The following is a 22,518-nucleotide window of genomic DNA, read 5'->3' as shown; positions in this document are numbered from 1 at the left end:
TTGAGCAATTTAATTTACATTGTGTTTTTCTTTAAATCTGTTCATAGGATGTGGCGTTGCTGGCAAGGCCAGCATTTGTTGCCCATCCATAAATGCCCTTGAGGAGGTGATGGTGAGCTGCTGCAGTTTGAGTGATGAAGCTACTCCCATAGTGCTGTTTGGTGGTGAGTTCCAGGATTTTGCCCCAGCAACAATGATCTATTTCCAAGTCAGCATGGTGTGCGACCTGGAGTGTGATCATGGTGTTCTCATGCGCCTGCTGCCCTTGTCCTTCTAGATGGTAGAGGCCAGAGGTTAGGAAGGTACTGGTGAGTAGCTGCAGTGCATCTTGTAGATGGTACACATCGTAGCCACGGTGCACTGGTAGTGGAAGAAGTGAATGTTTAATGTGGTGGATGGGGTGCGAATCAAGCCAGGTGCTTTTTCCAAGATGGTGCCGAGCTTCTTGAGAGCTGCGCTTATCTAGGCAATTGTCGAGTATTCCATCACACTCCTAACTTATGCCTTGTAGATGATGGAAAAGATTCACGAGAATGGTACCAGGGATGAGGAACTTCATTTATGAAGATAAATTGGAGAAGTTGGGCTGATTTCCTTGGGGAAGAGAAGGCAAAAGGGAAATTTGATAGAGGTATTCAAAATCATGAGGGGTCTAGACAGTGTAGTTGGGGAAAAACTGTTTCTACTTGTGAAAGGATCAATAACGAGAGGGCACTGATTTATGGTAATTGGCAAAAGAAGCAATAGCGACATGAGGAAAAACTTATACGCAGTGAGTGGTTAGGATCTGAAATGCACTGCCAGAGAGTGTGGTGGAGGCAGTTTCAATCGAGGCATTCAAATGGGAAATATGAAAAGGAAGAATGTGCAGGGTCATGGGAAGAAGGTGGAGGAATGGCACTAAGTGAATTGCTCTCTTAGAGAGCTGGTGCAGACACGATGGGCCAAATGGCCGCCTCCTGTGCTGTAACAATTCTGTGATTCTGTGAAAGGCTTTGGAGAGTCGGGAGGCAAGTCACTTGCTGTTGAGTACCTAGCCTCTGACCTGCTCTTGTAGCCACAGTTTTTATGTGACTGGCCCACTTGAGTTTCTGGTCAATGGTAACCCCCAGGATGCTGTTTGTGGGGGATTTGGTGATGGTATGCCATTAAATGTCAAGGGAGTTGGCTAGACACGCTCTTGTGCGGTGTGCATTAAAGCCTGGCTACCCGACCCGAACTGACCCCGACCAAACCCGACTATGTGTATTGGGTTCGGGTTGGGTCTATATTCTCCGTCTAGCATTCGGGCTCGGATTGGGTTGGGCTGGACTGTACGGTTTTGTTTTGTATTATTTTCTTTTTAATCTATGATTTTTTAATGTTTCATTAATATGTTTGATATTTTTGGGTTGGGTCGGGCATGAGAAAAAATTAAAGGACTCGGGCCTGGGTCGGGTTTTAATTTTATACCCGGGCCAGGCTTTATTGTGCATGTTACTTGTCACTTATAAGCCCAAGCCGGAATGTTGTCCAGGTCTTTCTGCATGCAGGTACGGACTGCTTCATTATTTTGCATTGTCTTAGGTTAGAGATTGAGATAAAGAGTGATGCATGATGTATTTTGTATTGACCTTGCCTTATATTTAACTGAAACAGTATCTATCTTCTCAAAGGGCCATTTGATTGACAACTGTCATTGTATAATTCACTTCATGAAATAGCTATATAAAGAGCTACATTGCCATTGAAAATGGGCATTTTTAAACTAATGTTTTTAATTTATTGGTATTCTAACGCTGTCCTTTCTTTACACATTGTATTTTGATAAACTTCACAATGTTGGGGAAAGGAATTGATTTTGACAGTACAAGTGTCGCTTGTATTGAGCAAATCTGTCTTCAGCTGTGTGCTGATTTGAATGCAGGATCCATTGGTTCAAGAATGGATTTGCAAAATTGTATAGTTCAGGTGAATGGATTTAGTATTGGCTTATGAAACACCTTTTTACTGTTGCACATTTGGGCTTTTGAACCTGTAAATTGGTGCATATCTCTTGATAACATACAGAAACTAATCAAACTCCTCTGTGCATTTGAAGTCACTACTCCCTCAGTTTAGTGCACTTTGTACAGCTCTTCAAAGGTGGCTTTTTAGAGTCTGGTGAAAACGTTAGTGGGCATGTGCAGAATACTGAATTTCTGACGCGGTTCTGGTCCCTATGAACATCATTCTCGGCTTGAATAAAGTGTACATTTCAATTTTACACTTGTGTTTGTCTAGATCTCCATTTCTGATTTATGCTATTTTTATGCAGATATTGCTGTTACCCTGCCTGACAAGAAATCCATCATCATGTACGTAACGTCTTTATTTGAGGTGCTCCCTCAACAAGTCACTATGGAGGACATCCTTGAAGTGGAGACTCTGCCGAGGCAATACAAAGTTGAAAGTGTAGAGAGTCCTTTCTCCCGTCAACTGGTATGGAACTGCCTGTTATCACTTAGCTAGTGAAGTATACTGCAGTGTGAGTTCTGGGGTGAGGTTAGCAAATTACGAAGAAGGGTCACTGACCCGAAACGTTAACTCTGCTTCTCTTTTCACAGATGCTGCCAGACCTGCTGAGTGGTTCCAGCATTTCTTGTTTTTATTATAGCAAATTACTCAACTGGAATACTGGTTCCACATTAGAATTAGAACATTACAGCGCAGTACAGGCCCTCGATGTTGCGCCGACCTGTGAAACCATCTGACCTACACTATTCCATTTTCATCCATATGTCTATCCAATGACCACTTAAATGCCCTTAAAGTTGGAGAGTCTACTACTGTTGCAGGCAGGGCGTTCCACGCCCCTACTACTCTCTGTGTAAAGAAACTACCTCTGACATCTGTCCTATATCTATCACCCCTCAACTTAAAGCTATGTCCCCTCGTGTTTGCCATCACCATCCGAGGAAAAAGACTCTCACTATCCACCCTATCTAACCCTCTGATTATCTTATATGTCTCTATTAAGTCACCTCTCCTCCTCCTCCTCTCCAACGAAAACAACCTCAAGTCCCTCAGCCTTTCCTCGTAAGACCTTCCCTCCATACCAGGCAACATCCTAGTAAATCTCCTCTGCACCCTTTCCAAAGCTTCCACATCCTTCCTATCATGCGGTGACCAGAACTGCACGCAATACTCCAGGTGCGGTCTCACCAGAGTTTTGTACAGCTGCAGCATGACCTCGTGGCTCCGAAACTCGATCCCCCTACTAATAAAAGCTAACACACCATGTGCCTTCTTAACAGCCCTATTAACCTGGGTAGCAACTTTCAGGGATTTATGTACCTGGACACCAAGATCTCTCTGTTCATCTACACTACCAAGAATCTTCCCATTAGCCCAGTACTCTGCATTCCTGTTACTCCTTCCAAAGTGAATCACCTCACACTTTTCCGCATTAAACTCCATTTGCCATCTCTCAGCCCAGCTCTGCAGCCTATCTATGTCCCTCTGTACCCTACAACATCCTTCGGCACTATCCACAACATTATTGGGCTGATTCTGCTAGTACCCTGTTGTTGGGCATAGCTCTGAGGCAGGTGTACAATATTGCTGAACATCTACAGTGCAGATTATAGACTGGAAAATCTTTTTTGTTTCTTGTAACTTTTTTTTGCTATTTATGTGGTCCTCATAGAGAGATGCAAGTGACTGAGGCATTCCTGAGTAATATAAGGATGGTGATGGCCATACTGCTGCTGATTATTTTTGCATTAAGATGCAGTATTATTAATCTTACGTAAATTATAAATGTTGGTCCTGATGGATACTGTATTAGACAGATTACTAATTGTAATTGGTTATAGCACTTCAGCTTTAACCATAGAAGGTAGGAGTTGGTGAGCCTTTATTAAGCAAAAAGCTTTAAAATGGGTGTCCAAACTGCAGCCTTTGGATCTTGCGTGGCTCCTGAGCTATAGCTGTCTAGCCCATGAGGCCCAGACAACTCAATTGTACTGCTGATTGTTTCTTTGCCCTATTTGAATTTTGAGATACTCAAGGTTTGGAAAGGGCTATACTTACTGCTGTGTATTAATTCTAAATTAGTGCACCAGAATCTTATTGAAACATATACAATCCTGAGGGGACTTGACAGGGTGGATGCTGAGAGGATGTTTCCCTTATAGGCGAGACTAGAACTAGGGGACAAAATTTAAAAATAAAAATAAGGGGTCTCCCATTTAAGACGAAGATGAGAAATTTATTTTCTCTGAGGGTTGTTAGTCTGTTGCATTCCCTTGCCCAGAGAGCAGTGGAGGCAGGTTCATTGAATATTTTTAAGGCTGAGCTGGTTCGATACTTGATTGACAAGGGAGTCAAAGGTAGGGCATAGACAGGAAAGTAGAGTTGAGGCCCCAATCAGATCAGCCATGGTCTCATCAAATGGCAGAACAGGCTTGAGGGGCAGAATGGTCTATTCCTGCTCCTAATTTGTATGTTCATATGTGGAATCTCTTCGTGTCAGTGACTTGAGATATATGCAGATTATTTGCAGGCCTTTAAGCAGTATGGTACATACCTGTACAGTACACAAAGACAAAGGGCTTGAAGCCCCTGTCTGGAACAACCTCTGGGCTAGTTGAAACTTACTTGATCATTTAGATGTTCGAAAGTTCTTAACTTACAAATGAATAACCATCAGCATAAAAAAGATTCTTTTTCTATTCTGTTAGAATGTGACCTCAGAGAAGGAGTCACTGAGTTCTCGGGCTGAAACTCCCAGCACAGTGACTGAGATGGACGTGGACTTGGACAGTTACCAGGCAGTACTGGAGGAGGTTCTAACGTGGTTATTGTCAGCTGAGGACACTCTTCAGATGCAAGGTGATATCTCCTCTGATGTCGAGGAGGTGAAGGAGCAGTTTCACATCCATGAGGTATGTAAAGATACTGCATATGTATCGGGAACTGTCAGGCTTTGGTCTTGCACTCTAAGATAGCTACATCTTTGTGAGAAGTAAAATAAATTGCAGTTAGCATTAATTATAACTAGGGCTGTGGATAGACCATTAACTAAAAGAGAGGGGGGGCGCGGTGTCAGGTGAATGGAGGTTTTATATGGTACACACTGCTGCCACTGTGTCGGTGGTGGAGGGACTGAATGTTTAAGATGGTGGATGGGGTGCCTGTCAAGTGGGCTGCTTAGTTCTGGATGGTGTCGAGCTTCTTGAGTGTTGTTGGAGCTGCACCCATCCAGGTGAGTGGAGAGTATTCCATCACACTCCTGACTTGTGCCTTGTAGATGGTGGACAGGCTTTGGGAGTCAGAAGGTGAGTTACTTGCCACAGATTTCCCAATCTCTGACCTGCTCTTGTCGCCACAGTATTTATGTTGCTTCTCCAGTTCAGTTTTTGGTCAATGGTAACCCCCAGGATGTTGATAGTGGGCGATTCAGCATTGGTAATGCTGTTGAATGCCAAATGGAGATGGTTAAATACTCTCTTATTGGAGATGGTCATTGCCTGGCACTTGTGTGGTGTGAATGTTACTTGCCACTTATCAGTCCAAGCCTGGATGTTGTCCAGGTCTTGTTGCAAATGGATACAATCTGCTTCATTATCTGAGGAATTGAGAATACTACTGAACATTGTGCAATCATCAGCGAATATCCCCACTTCTGACCTTATGATGGAGGGAAGGTCATTGATGAAGCAGCTGAAGGTGGTTGGGCCGAGGACACTACCCTGAAAAAACTCCTGCATTGATGTCCTGAGGCTGAGATGATTGATCTCCAACAACCACAGCCATCTTCCTTTGTGCTTGTTGATTCGCATTGACTTCAGTTTGGCTAGGGCTCCTTGATGCCACACTCTGTCAAATGCTGCCTTAATATCCAGGACAATCACTCACACCTCACCTCTGAGTTCAGCTCTTTTGTCCATGTTTGGACCAAGGCTGTAATGAGGTCAGGAGCTGAGTGGCCCTTGCAGAGCAGAAACTCAGCATTGGTGAGCAGGTTATTTAAGTGGCACTTGGTAACACTGTCGATGACCCCTTCCATCATTTTGCTAACGATTGAGAGTAGACTGATGGGGCGGTAATTGGTCAGATTGGATTTGTCCTGCTTTTTGTGGATAGGATATCCCTGGACAATTTTCCATATTGTCAGGTAGATGTCAATGTTGTAGCTATACTGGAACAGCTTGGCTTGGGGCGCGGTTAGTTCTGCAACACAAGTCTTCAGTACTACCTCCGGGATGTTGTCAGGACCCATAGGCTTTGCAGTGTCCAGTGCTTTCAAGCGTTTCTTGCTATGTGGAGTGAATCGGATTGGCTGAAGACTGGCATCTGTGGTGCTGGAGGCCAAGATGCATCATTCATTTGGCACTTCTGGCTGAAGATGGTTGCGAAGAGTGAAGAACCTAAGGTAATTAATAGCAGAGAAAAAGTCTTGGAGAAATTTAAGGGACTAAAGACAACAAATGCCCAGGACCTGATGGACTATACCCTAGAGTATAATTAAAAGTGACAGCAGCAGCATGGATATGGAATTGGCTGAGTGACAGGAAACCGAGAGTAGTTGTGAACTGTTGTTTTTGGATTGGGTGAAAGTATACAGTAGTGTTCCCCAGGGGTTGGTGTTATGACCCCTGCTTTTCTTGATATATATTAATGACTTAGACTTGGGTGTACAGGGCACAATTTCAAAGTTTGCGGATGACACAAAGCTTGGAAGTGTTGTGAGCTGTGAGGAGGATAGTGATAAACTTCAAGAGGTTATAGACAGGATGTTGAAATGGACAGACACGTGATAGATGAAATTTAATGCAGAGAAGTGTGAAGTGATTCATTTTGGCAGGAAGAACGAGGAGAGGCAATATAAGAGGGTACAATTCTGAAAGGGGTGCAGGTGCAGAGGGACCTGGGGGTATATTTGCACAAATCATTGAAGGTGACAGGACAGATTGAGAAAGCGCTTAATCCTTTATAATTAGGGGCATATAGTTTCCTTGTTCTTGTACTTTGATCCTTTAGAAAACCCTGGTTCGGTCTCAACTGGAATATTGTGTCTAGTTCTGGACACAAAGATGTGAAGGCATTAGAGAGGGTGCAGAAAAAATTCACAAGAATGGCTCCAGGAATGAGGAAGTTCAGTTACGTGGATAGATTGGAGAAGCTGAGGCTGTTCTCCTTGGAGAAGAGAAGATTGAGTGGAGATTTGATGGAGGTGTTCAAAATTGTGAGGGGTCTGGACAGAGTAGATAGAGAGAAACTGTTCCCATTGCTGGAAGAATCCAGAACCAGAGGACACCGATTTAAGGTAATTGGCAAAAGAAGCAATGGTGACATGAAATTTTTTTTAATGCAGCGCGTGGCTGAGATCTGGAATGCACTGCCTGAGAGTGGGGTGGAGACAGATTCAGTTGAGACCTTCAAAAGAGAATTGGATAATTATCTGAAGAGAAGAAATTTGCAGGGCTGCAGTGAAAAGGCAGGGGAGTGGGATTACGTGAGTTACTCTTAGAGAGTCGGCACAGGCACTGAATGGCCTCCTCCTGTGCTGTAACTGTTCTATGATGAGAGGTAGCTGCAGAGATAGTGGATGCACTGGTTATGATGATGCAAAATTTCCTAGATTCTAGAAAACAGTGCCACTGGATTGAAAGTTAGCAAATGTAACACCATTATTCAAGAAAGGATTGAAGGAGCAAGCAGGGAACTACAGGCCAATTAGCCTGACATCAGTCATCAGGAAAATTCTGGAATCTATTAAAGAAGTCTTAATGCACTTAGAAAATCATAATTTGATCAGACAGTCAACATGGTTTTACGAAAGGGAAATCGTGTTTGACAAATCTATTTGAGGCTTTTGAGCATGTAACTTGGAGGATAGATAAAGCAGAGCCAGTCGATGTAATATTTTTGGATTTCAAACAGGCATTCAAAAAGGTGCCACACAGAAGGTTAATATGCAAGATAAGGGCTCATGGAGTTGAGGGTAATATATTAGCATGGATAGAGGATTGGTTAACGGACAGGAAGCAGAGTGTAAGGATAAAAGGTGCATTTTCAAGTTGGCAGGCTGTAACCAGTGGAGTGCTGTAAGGATCATTGCTGGGGCCTCAGCTATTTACAATCTATATTAATGACTTGGATAAAGACCGAGAGTAATATATCCCAGTTTTTTTTTATTATTCATTCATGGGATGTGGGCGACACTGGCCAGGCCAGCATTTATTGCCCATCCCTAATTGAAGGTGGTGGTGAGCTGCCTTCTTGAACTGCTGCAGTCCATTTGGGGTAGGTATAGCCACAGTGCTGTTAAGGGAGTTCCAGGATTTTGACCCAGCGACAAAGAACAGTACAGCACAGGGACAGGCCATTCGGCCCTCCAAGCCTGCGCCGATCTTGATGCCTGCCTAAACTAACACCTTCTGCACTTCCGGTGCCCATATCTCTCGATTCCCTTCCTATTCATGTATTTGTCAAGATGTCTCTTAAACGTCGCTATCGTATCTGCTTCCACCACCTCCCCTGGCAGCAAGTTCCAGGCACTCACCACCCTCTGTGTAAAAAAACTTTCCTCGCACATCCCCTCTAAACTTTGCCCCTCGCACCTTAAACCTATGTCCCCTAGTAACTGACTCTTCCACCCTGGGAAAAAGCTTCTGACTATCCACTCTGTCCATGCCGCTCATAACTTTGTAAACCTCTATCATGTCGCCCCTCCACCTCCGTTGTTCCAGTGAAAACAATCCAAGTTTTTCCAACCTCTCCTCATAGCTAATGCCCTCCAGACCAGGCAACATCCTGGTAAACCTCTTCTGTACCCTCTCCAAAGCCTCCACGTCCTCCTGGTAGTGTGGCGACCAGAATTGCACGCAATATTCTAAGTGTGGCCTAACTAAAGTTCTGTACAGCTGCAACATGACTTGCCAATTTTTATACTGTATGCCCCGACCGATGAAGGCAAGCATGCTGTATGCCTTCTTGACTACCTTATCCACCTGTGTTGCCACTTTCAGTGACCTGTGGACCTGTACGCCCAGATCTCTCTGCCTGTCAATACTCCTAAGGGTTCTGCCATTTACTGTATACTTCCCACCTGCATTAGACCTTCCAAAATGCATTACCTCACATTTGTCCGGATTAAACTCCATCTGCCATTTCTCCACCCAAGTCTCCAACCGATCTAAATCCTGCTGTATCCTCTGACAATCCTCATCATTATCCGCAACTTCACCAATCTTTGTGTCGTCCGCAAACTTACTAATCAGACCAGCTACATTTTCCTCCAAATCATTTATATATACTACAAACAGCAAAGGTCCCAGCACTGATCCCTGCGGAACACCACTAGTCACATCCCTCCATTCAGAAAAACACCCATCCACTGATACCCTCTGTCTTCTATGACCGAGCCAGTTCTGTATCCATCTTGCCAGCTCACCTCTGATCCCGTGTGACTTCACCTTTTGTACCAGTCTGCCATGCGGGACCTTGTCAAAGGCTTTACTGAAGTCCATATAGATAACATCCACTGCCCTTCCTTCATCAATCGTCTTTGTCACTTCCTCAAAAAACTCAATCAAATTAGTAAGACACGATCTCCCCTTCACAAAACCATGCTGTCTCTCGCTAATAAGTTTGTTTGTTTCCAAATGGGAGTAAATCCTGTCCCAAATAATCCTCTCCAATAGTTTCCCTACCACTGACGTAAGGCTCACCGGCCTATAATTTCCTGGATTATCCTTGCCACCCTTCTTAAACAAAGGCACAACATTGGCTATTCTCCAGTCCTCTGGGACCTCACCTGTAGCCAATGAGGATGCAAAGATTTCTGTCAAGGCCCCAGCAATTTCTTCCCTTGCCTCCCTCAGTATTCTAGGGTAGATCCCATCAGGCCCTGGGGACTTATCTACCTTCATGCTTTGCAAGACACCCAACACCACCACCTTTTTGATAATGAGATGACTGAGACTATCTGCACGCCCTTACCTAGGCTCATCATCCACCAAGTCCTTCTCTTTGGTGAATACTGATCCAAAGTACTTTCCTCTGGCTCCACACATAGATTCCCTTCTCTGTCCTTCTGTGGGCCAACCGTTTCCCTGGTTACCCTCTTGCTCTTTATATATGTATAAAAAGCCTTGGGATTTTCCTTAATCCTGTTTGCCAATGACTTTTCATGACCCCTTTTAGCCCTCCTGACTCCTTGCTTAAGTTCCTTCCTACTGTCTTTATATTCCTCAAGTGCTTCATCTGTTCCTAGCCTTCCAGCCCTTCTAAATCCTACCTTTTTCTTTTTGACTCGGCTCACAATATCCCGTGTTATCCAAACTTCCCGACAGTGAAGGAATGGCGATATAGTTCCAAGTCAGGATGGTGTGTGACTTGGAGGGGAACTTGCTGGTGGTGGTGTTCCCATGTATTTGCTGCCCTTGTCTTTCTAGTTGGTAGAGGCCGCGGGTTTGGAAGTGCTGTCTGAGGAGCCTTGGTGCATTCCTGCAGTGCATCTTGTAGATGGTGCACACTACTGCCACTGTGCGTTGGTGGTGGAGGGAGTGAATGTTTGTAGATGGGGTGCCAATCAAGCGGGCTGCTTTGTCCTGGATGGTGTTGAGCTTCTTGAGTGTTGTTGGAGCTGCACCCATCCAGGCAAGTGGAGATTATTCCATCACACTCCTGACTTGTGCCTTGTAGATAGTGGACAGGCTTTGGGGAGTCAGGAGGTGAGTTACTTTGACGATGCAAAGTTATTTGGGAATGTAAACTGTGTGGAGGACACAAAGAGGCTGCAAAGAGAAAAAGACAGGTTAAATAAGTGGGCAACAAGGTGGCAGATGGAGTATAATGTGGGTAAGTGTGAGGTTATTCACTTTGGTTGTAAGAATAGAAAACCAGAATATTTTTTCAAGGTGTGAAACTTCTAAATGTTCATGTTTAGAGAGACTTGGGTGTACTCATACAAGGAACACAAAGTTAGCATGCAGGTACAGCAAGCAATTAACAAGGCAAATAACATGTTGGCCTTCATTGCGAGGGGATTGGAGCACAAGAATAAGCAAGTCCTAGTACAGTTGTATAGAGTTTTGGTGAGACCACATCTAGAGTATTGTGCGCAGTTTTGGTCTCCATATCTAAGGAAGGATATACTTGCATTGGAGGCAGTACAGCGAAGGTTCACTGAATTGGTCCCTGGGATGAAAGGGTTGTTTTCTGTTGAGAGGCTGAATAAATTTGGTCATTGGGCGGCGCAGTGGTTCGCACCGCAGCCTCACAGCTCCAGCGACCCGGGTTCAGTCTGGGTACTTCCTGTGCGGAGTTTGCAAGTTTTCCCTGTGACCGCGTGGGTTTCCGCTGGGTGCTCCGGTTTCCTGCCACAGCCAAAGACTTGCAGGTTGTTAGGTAAATTGGCCGTTGTAAATTGCCCCTAGTGTAGGTAGGTGGTAGGAGAATTGAGGGAAGGTGGGGATGTGGTAGAGAATATGGGATTAAATGTAGGATTAGTATAAATGGGTGGTTGTTGGTCGGCACAGACTCAGTGGGTCGAAGGGCCTGTTTCAGTGCTGTATCTCTCTATGACTCTATGACTCTCTGGAGTTTAGAAGAATGAGAGTTGATCTTATTGAAACATACAAGATTCTGAAGGGGCTTGACAGGTGTTACGAGTGTTTCCATTTTTTGTTAAAGTCTGAGAATTTGTGTTTTAAAACTGAAAAGGATTCCATAGGTGCTGGAACTTTGGGTGTTGTATTAAAAAAAGGTCACCACAAGGTTTGGACTGAGTTTGAACTGTGAGCAGTTACTGGAAGGCAACTGTTTTCAAATAAAAACCCAGCGGAGGTTTTTTTTTGACTTGGAGAGATGTTTACAAAGGAGTGACAGGCCAAGATTTATAGACATCAGGAGACTTGTATTCTGAAAAGTTTTGGTTTCAATTTGAACTGTTTTATAAAAAAAAAACAAAAAAACAAGCCAGTTGTTTCTTGCCTGCCAGGAGAAAACAGTTCATCTCTCTCTTGAAAGGAAACCCTGTATTTCCAATGTGGCAGATTCATATTTCCTCCTGTAGTTGAAGGAACTTTGCATCAAATGTGTGGGAACTGAAACCTTGTTGCTGCATTCCTGCTGTAAGACCTGTTGGGAGCCTCTGTAGCTGCATCTCTTGGAAAGCCTACCCGAACTGTTCATCAACATCGCCTGGAAAGAACTGTTCTAAGAAGATCCCAGTGATAGCTGTCAACACGCATTTGGGACGCCAAAATAAAGGACATCTTTCCATACCTTTTCAGCCTAAGTGTTTTTTAAAAATTCCTTCTGTTTCTTTGTCACAGCTGTAAACAAAAATCCCTTTTTATTTTTTACCAGTTTACTGTTGTGTATGTATGTGTAGGATAAATAAGGGGCTTTAATATTTCAATTTATGTGTATGTTTTACTTCATTATTGGTTAGGACTTGGTTTATAATAAACATATAATTTTTTTGTTTATTAAAGAAATCTGGTTGGTGTACCTTATTCTAGGAAAAATAGAGCATGTGGTTGACCGTATCGGTAAGTGGGAAACTTTAAATATATATTGTGACCTGTGGAGAAGTGAGACTGAATTAACAGTGCACTCCTCCCGCCTCGGTCGTAACACAGGGTAGACACTGAGAGGTTGTTTTCTGTGGCTGGGCAATCTAAAACAAGGGGGCACAGTCTCAGGATAAGGGATCGATCATTTAGGATTGAGAGGGGAGACATTTCTTCACTTCGAGGGTTGTGAATCTTTGCAATTCTGTACCCCAGAAGGTTGTGGATGCTCCATCGTTGAGTATATTTAAAGCCGAGATAGATTTCTAGTCTCGCAGAATGGAGGGATATGGGGAGCGGGCGGGAAAGTGGAGCTTAGGCTGTAGATTAGCCACAATTGTATTGAATGGTGGAGCAGGCTTGATGGGCTGTATCGTCTGGTCCTCCTCTTTCTCATCTTATCTGATCATTTATTGTTGTTTGTGGAATCTTGCTGTGTGTAATTTGGCTGCTATGTTTCATCAATTACAACATATCAAAAAAGTGCTTTGGTGGCTCTGAAGTACTTTGGAACATCCTGACCATGTGTATAAAAATATAGGTTTTTTTTAAAGAGGAAAATATTGAAATACATTGTAATATGCTGCTGCTGCCGTAGTTTTTAAAAATTTATTCATGGGATGTGGGCGTCGTTGGCCAGGCCAGCATTTATTACCCATCCCTAATTGCCCTTGAGAAGGTGGTGGTGAGCTGCCTTCTTGAACTGCTGCAGTCCATGTGGGGTAGGTACACCCACAGTGCTGTTAGGAAGGGAGTTCCAGGATTTTGGTGGATGAAAAAAACGTAACATCTCCAATATATTAGTGGTTTAGTTGTTGTGCATATGGCTGCATTGATGGCCTAATTAAGACAGCGGTGTTTAAAACATTGGAGGCCTGAAGTGTTTTACTGGAATCCCCCACTCATGATACGTAGTGACATAGTTGCAGCCCTCTTACAGGCTTCCCACCCTGAAGTGGATTAAACTCATTGGGATTTAAAATTAAATGCATGAGAACCTGTGTCAAAATGGCATATAAAGGAACTTTACATAAACATGTTAACCATTGTAATTAGCCGACAAAATGCCTAGCTGTCAGAAATTAAATATTGCTTTATATTTTAAAAAAATGAAGATGACCGTGAAATCTGCCGGAAGGTGTTGGATGTGTTTGTTATGCAATAGGATGACTTTCTGGAAGAATAATTTGATTTACTCCATTGAAGAAGGCTGTAGGATGTTTATATCTATAATTTAGTGCCTTTAGAACAACCTAAGATACTGTGCTAATAATGAATTGAAAAGATGGTGTGGTTTAATTTTTTTAAAGTTAGAAATACATTTTTGGGGTTTTGAACCAATTTTTTATTCCATAAAATTTGCAATTTATGCTGAAAACTGATTTCTTTTTAAAATGCAGATTTAGCCAAAGCACAAAATCTGTGAACCTAAGGTAAACTAAAATACGTACTGAGGTTATCCTTGTGCATTAGGGTGATTTTTGTTGTTCGGTTTAGAATGATTGATGGAGATGATCACATTTCTCAGTCACTAGTAGATTTGTTAAATATGTGGCCCCATTTAACTGCCTTTTCATCCTTCCTGACCTAGGGGTTTATGATGGAGCTGACTGCACATCAGAGTAATGTGGGCAATGTACTTCAGGCTGGAAACCAGCTCATTGCACAGAGAAATCTGACAGAAGAGGAAGAGAATGAGATCAGAGAACAGATGACTTTGCTCAATTCTAGATGGGAAAGCCTGAGAGTTGCCAGCATGGACAGACAAGCCAAGTGAGTTGTAAACTGACTCTTCAGATTAAATGCCTTTCGTATTGTAGCTCAAGATCATTATTAGCTACAACACCTGTTGAATTAATGCATGTTATGTGGCTGGAGAAAGGCTTTAAATATTCATTTTTAAAAATGTTGCCTAACTCAGGTTTTGACTCAAGCCAGAGACCCAATCACCAGTTCTAAGCTACTGAGACCCACAGTACTCCCGATGGGGTCTGACCAAGGCTTTCTACAGCTGAAGCATTGCTTCCTCCCCATCGTATTCCAGTGTCCTCGAGATAAAGGCGAACACTCCATAAACCTTTTTGATTACTTTTGTGCCTGTGTGCTAGCTTTTAGTGATTTAGTGTATCTGGACATCTAAAACTCTCTGATCCTCCACACTCCTGTTATTGGCCTGGATTTTGCCATGGTAATTATGGTGAAATTGTCAGCATTTACTGTCATTAATTACTCCACTGAAACGGACTAATATTGGGAGGTCAGACGTGCGCAGAATAACGCAAAATCCAGAATTTGCTGTCAGTGAGCCTATGCTTTTCCATAGAGTGCACTGTAGAGGATCCCACAGACTGTAATCTGGCTTGGAATCATGAATTGATGAGAACTTCTAATCTAACGCGGTTAGTCTCGCTGTAAAAACCTTGGACAAAAGTTGCACATTGTTGAGTGAAGTGTAACTGCGTTTTTAATGGTGTACTAACTTCACAATTACTGGTGAACACCCTTACTGGCCCTGAAAAGCTAATTTGATTGTGGAATGTTAAATTTCTCAGCAATGATTAAAAATTCCACATATACTTGAAAACTTTTTTCTTTTTTTTAGAATACTTCTAATCTTTATTTTAGCTTCTATCTTAATACAGCCATACATTTAGAGTCAGAGTGATACAGCACTGAAACAGGCCCTTCGGCCCACTGAGTCTGTGCCGACCAACAACCACCCATTTATACTAATCCTACATTAATCCCATATTCCCTACCACATCCCCACCTTCTACAAGATGCACTGCAGCAACGCACCAAGGCTCCTTAGACAGCACCTTCCAAATTCGCAACCTCTACCACCTACAAGGACAAGGGCAGCAGATGTATGAGAACACCATCACCTGCGAGTTCCCCTCCAAGCCACACACCATCCTGACTTGGAACTATATCGCCGTTCCTTCACTATTGCTGGGTCAAAATCCTGGAACTCCCTTCCTAGCAGCACTGTTGGTGTACCTACCCCACATGGACTGCAGCGGTTCAAGAATGCAGCTCATCATCACCTTCTCGAGCAATTAGGGATGGGCAATAAATACTGTCCTAGCCAGTGACGCCCACATCCCAGGAATGAAAAAAAAATCCATGTTCTTATCGAATGGCAGAGCAGGCTTGAGGAGCCGAATGACCTACTCCTGTGTCAAACTTCAGAAAGCTTGTTATGGAAGGATAATGCTGGAATCTATCTTTAATCAGTTTCACATTTATTGTGCAGAGTAAAAGGGTTACAAACATGTAGCTCCTCACTCAAAACCCTCCACCAGACTCAGTAATTGCTTATAAGTGCTCAAGTAAGACTCCAATTAACACCCTCCACCTGCATATAATCAATAAGTTAATACACAATGAACAGATTAACATCCTGCTCCTAATTCTTGTGGTGGTATGTGTTCAGCTGCAGTCTTGGATCATCTTCATAGAATGATAGAGCACAGGAAGTTGCCACTCGGACAGTTGTGCTTGTGTCGGCTCTTTGAAAGAGCTATCCAAATGGTCCCACTCCCCTGCCCTTTCACCATAGCCCTTCAAATTTCTGTCCTTCAAGTATTTGTCCAAAAAAAAAACTTGCATCTAGAATGGTGCCTTTCACGGCCACTGGCATCTCAAAATGATTTCCAGCTTATGAAGTAGTTTTGAAGTGTAGTCACTGTTGTAATGTATGAAAGTTCCCAGTGACTCTGCTTCCATCATCCTTTCAGGCAGTGCATTCCAGGACATAACTCACTGCGTTAAAAAAAAATTCTCCTCATTGCACTCCGGTTCTTATGCTACTTAGCTTAAGTCTGTGTCCCCTGGTTACTGATCCTCATTCCACTGGAAACGGTATCTCCTAATTTACTCTATCAAAATTCTTCATGATTTTGAGCACTTCTATTAAATGTCCCCCTAACCTCATCTACTCTAAGAACAACCTCAGCTTCTCCAGTCTCTCCACGTAACTGAAGTGTCTCACCTCTGTGATTGTATTTAGTTTTAGGATTATAGAAATAAACATGTAACTTAGGTTCAACTGCTGCAGTGCCAACAAGGTGTTGGTGAAATTATCTTTATCTGAAAAATAATGGAGACTCCTTACCACCACCACTGCCCCTGCGCACCACCCCCCCCCCCCCCCCCCCACCCCCCAAACCTGTGTCTGGTCTCTTTCAGAGTTCCATGTTTCCTTATTAAATTAAAAATTCGTTAATGTTTCAGGCTTCATGAGGTGCTAATGGAACTGCAGCAGCAGCAGTTGCAGCAGCTATCAGATTGGCTGACTCAGACAGAAGAGCGTATTCAAAAGCTGGGAGCACAATCTACAGGAGATGAGTTGGATTCCTTCAAACAGCAGACTGATGAACATAAAGTAAGTACATAAATAAAAACAAGAAATGCTGGAACCACTCAGCAGGTCTGGCAGCATCTGTGGAAAGAGAAGCAGAGTTAACATTTCAGGTCACTGACCCAAAACGTTAACTCTGCTTCTCTTTCCACAGATGCTGCCAGACCTGCTGAGTGGTTCCAGCATTTCTTGTTTTTATTTCAGATTTCCAGCATCCGCACTATTTTGCTTTTATTATAAAGTAAGTACATTTGGCCTCAGAATCCCCAGTCACTGATCAGAGTTGGTGTGATGGCTCTAAGCGATGCTCTTTGGCAACTGTGTCCTGAGCTGAAACTCAGCAGAAAAATTGTAAATCTTTTTGGACTCTCTGAGCCTCTGTGTACACAATCATACTCAGCCACCCAGTTAGGGGAAGTCAGTTGGGATCTTGTAGCTTTAGTAACTTTGTCAGCTAGGCCATCTTTCATAGCTCTTATCCACACCATTGTCCACATTGTCTATTCAAGCCTTGTCTTGCACTGCATTCTTTTACCTTTAAGCAGCACTCCTTATGGTTCCATGTGTATGCAGGAACAAATTCTTTAGAATTTAACTTCCTACTTTAAATATTGTTTTTCTAGTCATTCTTTTGCAAAAGACTTGTAGAGTTTTATTAGCTTTTCAGCTAAATTTCACGTTTGAGAACATTAGCGTCTCAGCTCCAGTTGGACTACAGTGCTCTTGGTTTTGGCTCCTTGTGGATATTCAGTCAATTTGGCTTTTATCTACCACTTTGGAGTTTTAGGATCTGAAAAGATAGTCTTAGTTTTCATAGAATCATAGAATGGTTACAGAACAGAAGGAGGCCATTTGGCCCATTGTGTCCATGCCAGTTCTCTGCAAGAGCAACTCAGTCCCATTCCCTTGCCCTTTCCCCTTAGCTCTGCAATTTTTTTCTCTTCAGGTGCTTATCCAATTCCCCTTTGGAATCCACTGAATCTGCTTCCACCACCCTTTCAGGCAGTGTATTACAGATCGTACGTAACTACTTGCTGCATAAAAAAAGTGTTCCCACATGTTACTTTTGGTTCTTCTGCCAGTCACTTTAAATATTCATCCTCTGGTTCTCAACCCTCCTGCCAATGGGAACAGTTTTTCTCCACTCTGTCTCGGCCCCTCTTGATTTTGAACACTTATCAAATCACATCTCAACCTTCTCTCCTGTAAGGAGAACAACCTCAGCTGCTTCAGTCTCTCCTTGTAACTGAAGTTTCCTCATTCGTGGAGCCATTCTTGGAAATCTTTTCTGCAGTCTCTCTAAAGCCTTCACATCCTTCCTAAAGTGATGTGCCCAGAATTGGACACAGTACTCCTGTTGAGGCCGAACCGGTGTTTTCTAAAGGTTCATCATAACTTCCTTGCTTTTGTACTTGTATGCCTCAATTTATAAAGCCCAGGACCCATACGCCTTTTTAACCACTTTCTCAACCTGCCCTGCCACCGTCAACGATTTGTGCACATATACCGTTAGGCCTATGTCCCTGCATTTCCTTTACAAGTGTACCCTTTAGTTTAACATTGCCTTTCCCTATTCTTTCTATTAAAATGAGGCACTGCGTTGCTCTGTATAAAATTTCATTTGCCATATGCCTGCCCATTCCATCAGCGTGTCCATGTCCTCTTGAAGTCCATCACTATCCGGGGAGCCTGATGTGCTGTACTTGGATTTCCAGAAGGCCTCTGACAAGGTGCCACATAAAAGGTTATTGCGCAAAGTAGGAGCTCCTGGTATAGTGGATAACATATTAGCCTGGATAGAAGATTGGCTGGCTGGCTGGCAGAAAACAAGGAGTATGTATAAATGGGCCCTTTTCTGATTGGCAGGATGTGCCGAGTGGCATTCTGCAGGGGTCTGTGCTGGGCCCATAACTTTTTACAATTTATATCAATGACTTAGATGAGGGGAGCGATGGTATGGTAGCTAAATTTGCAAATGACACAAAAGATAGGTAGGAAAGTATGTTGTGAAGAGGACATAAGGAGCTTGCAGACCGATATAGATAGGTTGAGTGAGTGGGCAAAAATCTGGCCGATGGAGTATTATGTGGGAAAACGTGAAGTTGTTCACTTTGGCAGGAAGAATAAAAAAGCAGAGTATTACTTAAATGGAGAACGACTGCAGAACTCAGAGATTCAGAGGGATCTAGGTGTTCTAGTGCATGAGTCACAAAAAGTTAGCATACAGGTACAGCAAGTAATAAAGAAGGCCAATGGAATGCTATCCTTTGTTACGAGAGGAATTGAAAATAAAAGTAAGGATGTTAGGCTTCAGTTATACAGGGCATTGGTGAGACCACATCTCTAATACTGTGTGCAGTTTTGGCCTCCTTATTTAAGGAAGGATGTGAATGTGTTGGAGGCAGTTCAGAGGAGGTTTACTAGATTAATACCTGCAATGTGAGGGTTGTCTTATGAGGAAAGGTTGGACAGATGGGCTTGTTTTCACTGGTGTTTAGAAGAGTGAGGGAAGACTTGATTGAAGTATATAAGATTCTGAACTGCCTTGACAAGTTGGATGTGGAAAGGATGTTTCCTCTTGTGGGTGAGTCCAGAACTAGGGGGCACGGTTTTAAAATTAGGCGTCGTCCTTTTAGGACAGAGATGAGGGGAAATTTTTTCTCGGGGGGTCGTGCAACTTTGCAACTCTCTGCCTCAGAAGGTGGTGGAGGCGGGGTCATTGAATAATTTCAAGGCGGGGGTAGATAGATTATTGTTAGGCAAGGGAGTCAAAGGTTATCAGGGGTAGATGAGAGTGTGGAAGTCGAGACACAAAGAGATCAATTATGATCTTATTGAATGCGAAGCAGGCTAGATGGGCCGAATGGCCTACCTCTGCTCCTAGTTGGTATGAAGCTATCATCGATTGTCGCAAAGAACAAAGAAAATTACAGCACAGGAACAGGCCCTTCGGCCCTCCAAGCCTGCGCCAATCCAGATCCTCTATCTAAACATGTCGCCTGTTTTCTAAGGTTCTGTATCTCTTTGCTTCCTGCCCATTCATGTATCTGTCTAGATACATCTTAAAAGACGCTATCGTGCCCGCATCTACCACCTCCGCTGGCAACGCGTTCCAGGCACCCACCACCCTCTGCATAAAGAACTTTCCTCGCATATCCCCCTAAACTTTTCCCCTCTCACTTTGAACTCGTGACCCCTAGTAATTGAATCCCCCCCTCTGGGAAAAAGCTTCTTGCTATCCACCCTGTCTATACCTCTCATGATTTTGTACACCTCAATCAGGTCCCCCCTCAACCTCTGTCTTTCTAATGAAAATAATCCTAATCTACTCAACCTCTCTTCATAGCTAGCGTCCTCCATACCAGGCAACATCCTGGTGAACCTCCTCTGCACCCTCTCCAAAGCATCCACATCCTTTTGGTAATGTGGCAACCAGAACTGCACGCAGTATTCCAAATGTGGCCGAACCAAAGTCTTATACAACTGTAACATGACCTGCCAACTCTTGTACTCAATACCCCGTCCGATGAAGGAAAGCATGCCGTATGCCTTCTTGACCACTCTATTGACCTGCGTTGCCACCTTCAGGGAACAATGAACCTGAACACCCAAATCTCTCTGTACATCAATTTTCCCCAGGACTTTTCCATTTGGTTCACTAATGTCCATAAGGGAAGGAAATCTGCTGTCCTTGCATGGTCCGGCCTACGTGTGACTCCAGTTGTCAAGGGCAATTAGGGATGGGCAATAAATGCTGGCCTTGCCAGTGACACCCATATCCCATGAAAGAAATAAAATGCCTAGTTTTGGACTGCTAGATCTTTTAGTCTGTCTAACTTAGCATTATGGTTGTGTCACACTGCATGATGGAGGATGTCCTTAACGTGGAGAAGAGACTTTATTTTCACAAGGATATGCCATGCTCACTCCTGCCACTGCTGTCATGGACAGATATGTCGGCGACAAGTAGGCTGGTGAGGATGAGATCAAGTCCGTTGCTTACTTGTGTTGGTTCCTTCACTACCTGATGTAGGTCCAGTCTTGCAGCTATGTCCTTCAGGACTTAACCAGGTAGCGTTACAAATCCACGCTTGGACATTATATTACCCCATCCATACTATGTTCTGTGGTCTTGCTTTCATGTGAGTGAATTTCAGGAGTATGTATTCATCAGTGGATAGGGCACGAGGTTTTCTGAAATATGAATTTAAAAAAATTCTTTCATAGGATGTGGGCATCGCTGGCTAGGCCAGCATTTATGACCCATCCCCAATTGCCCTTGACAACTGAGTGGCTTTCCAGGCCATTTCAGAGGGCAATTAAGAGTCAAGCACATTGCTGTGGATCTGGAGTCACATTTAGGTTAGACCAGGTAAGGACAGCAGATTTCCTTCCCTGAAGGGCATTCCTGAACCAACTGGGTTTTTACAACAATCAGTGATAGTCTCAGTGCTATGAAACTTTCAATTCCAAATTTTTAAAATTTTATTTATTAATTGAATTTAAATTCCACCAGTTGCCATGGTAGGATTTGAACCTGTGTCCCAGACATTAGCCTGGGCTTCTGGATTACTATTTCATTGACATTACCACTATGCCACAGCCTCCGCTTGAAGCCATAGGACTTCATGGTTAGTCAGTTAAAGTTGCCTCAGTTTCTCTTTGTGTCCTTTATCAAAGTTGAGAGATTTTCAAATGTCTGCTAAATGCACTTATTAAGATAGTAGAAACTAAAAGTAAAGCACCAAGATCAATTTCTTGCACTGGCTGTGCCGTACCATATCAGCTGGAGATGCAGATTGGCTGTTCCTGTCACTGTACCTGCTACACTATTGTACGTCTGTTGATCTTGCATGCCAGTTTTTAACTTCTATTATCCTGCAATTTAATTAAATCTGTTCGATTTTTAAAAAAAAGAAAACTCACATAAATTGAAATTATGAAAATGCTACTTTGGGCAAAAATGCATTTGTCCTTTGGGGCTACAAGAATCTCAGATTTTTGTCTGGGACTGATGTCCTCTTTGAAGCCACCAGCCAGGGGTACTAGGATCTCTTCAGGACCTCTGCTTGATGTTGAAAATTTATTTTACAGTTAATACCTACCTGAGATTTGAATTTTTGATGAACTTGGACCAGACCCATTCTTGTAGCCTTAAAGCACTTTTATATTAATAATGTATTTGATCTGATGCTGTGTTGCATTCTTTCTCAGCTATTGCAAAGGGACTTGGAGACAGAGCAGGTGAAGGTGAACTCTTTGACACACATGGTGGTGGTCGTGGATGAGAACAGTGGCGAGAGTGCTACAGCTGTGCTGGAGGACCAGTTGCAGGTATTTGACCTCTTGTTGGTGCTGACTTCACTAGCCTAGCAATGCAAGAACCTTGAAACTGATGGAATTTGTTGCATGACATTCAGTAACAGATTGTAAATATGTTCTGCACAATTCTTTATTAGATATTATGGCCAAGAATGTGAGAACACTTGGTTTTCACTTGGGAAGTGTTGCGTCCAATCCAGCCTCATTTGATGACCCAAAGAGCTTCATAGTCGTTAAATTGCTTCTGAAGTGCAGTCACTGTTGTAATATAGGAATATGTGACAG

General features: G+C 43.2%; 1 protein-coding gene across 7 annotated transcripts in view; it reads left to right on the top strand.

The window, feature by feature from the left end:
- LOC137376165 (utrophin-like) overlaps positions 1–22,518 on the top strand; it is a 904,611-nt gene that overhangs the window by 148,174 nt on the left and 733,919 nt on the right. For all 7 annotated transcript variants that reach the window (XM_068044198.1, XM_068044197.1, XM_068044199.1 and 4 more), the window contains 5 exons: positions 2,297–2,460; positions 4,704–4,907; positions 14,140–14,321; positions 16,785–16,935; positions 22,126–22,245. In XM_068044198.1, the coding sequence (XP_067900299.1) occupies positions 2,297–2,460; positions 4,704–4,907; positions 14,140–14,321; positions 16,785–16,935; positions 22,126–22,245 (821 nt within the window). The remainder of the gene's footprint in view (positions 1–2,296; positions 2,461–4,703; positions 4,908–14,139; positions 14,322–16,784; positions 16,936–22,125; positions 22,246–22,518) is intronic.

This window comes from Heterodontus francisci, chromosome 13, assembly GCF_036365525.1.
Source record: "Heterodontus francisci isolate sHetFra1 chromosome 13, sHetFra1.hap1, whole genome shotgun sequence".
NCBI lineage: Eukaryota > Metazoa > Chordata > Chondrichthyes > Heterodontiformes > Heterodontidae > Heterodontus > Heterodontus francisci.
Note: the sequence above shows the minus strand (reverse complement) of the source record. Positions and strands in the feature narration are given on the sequence as shown.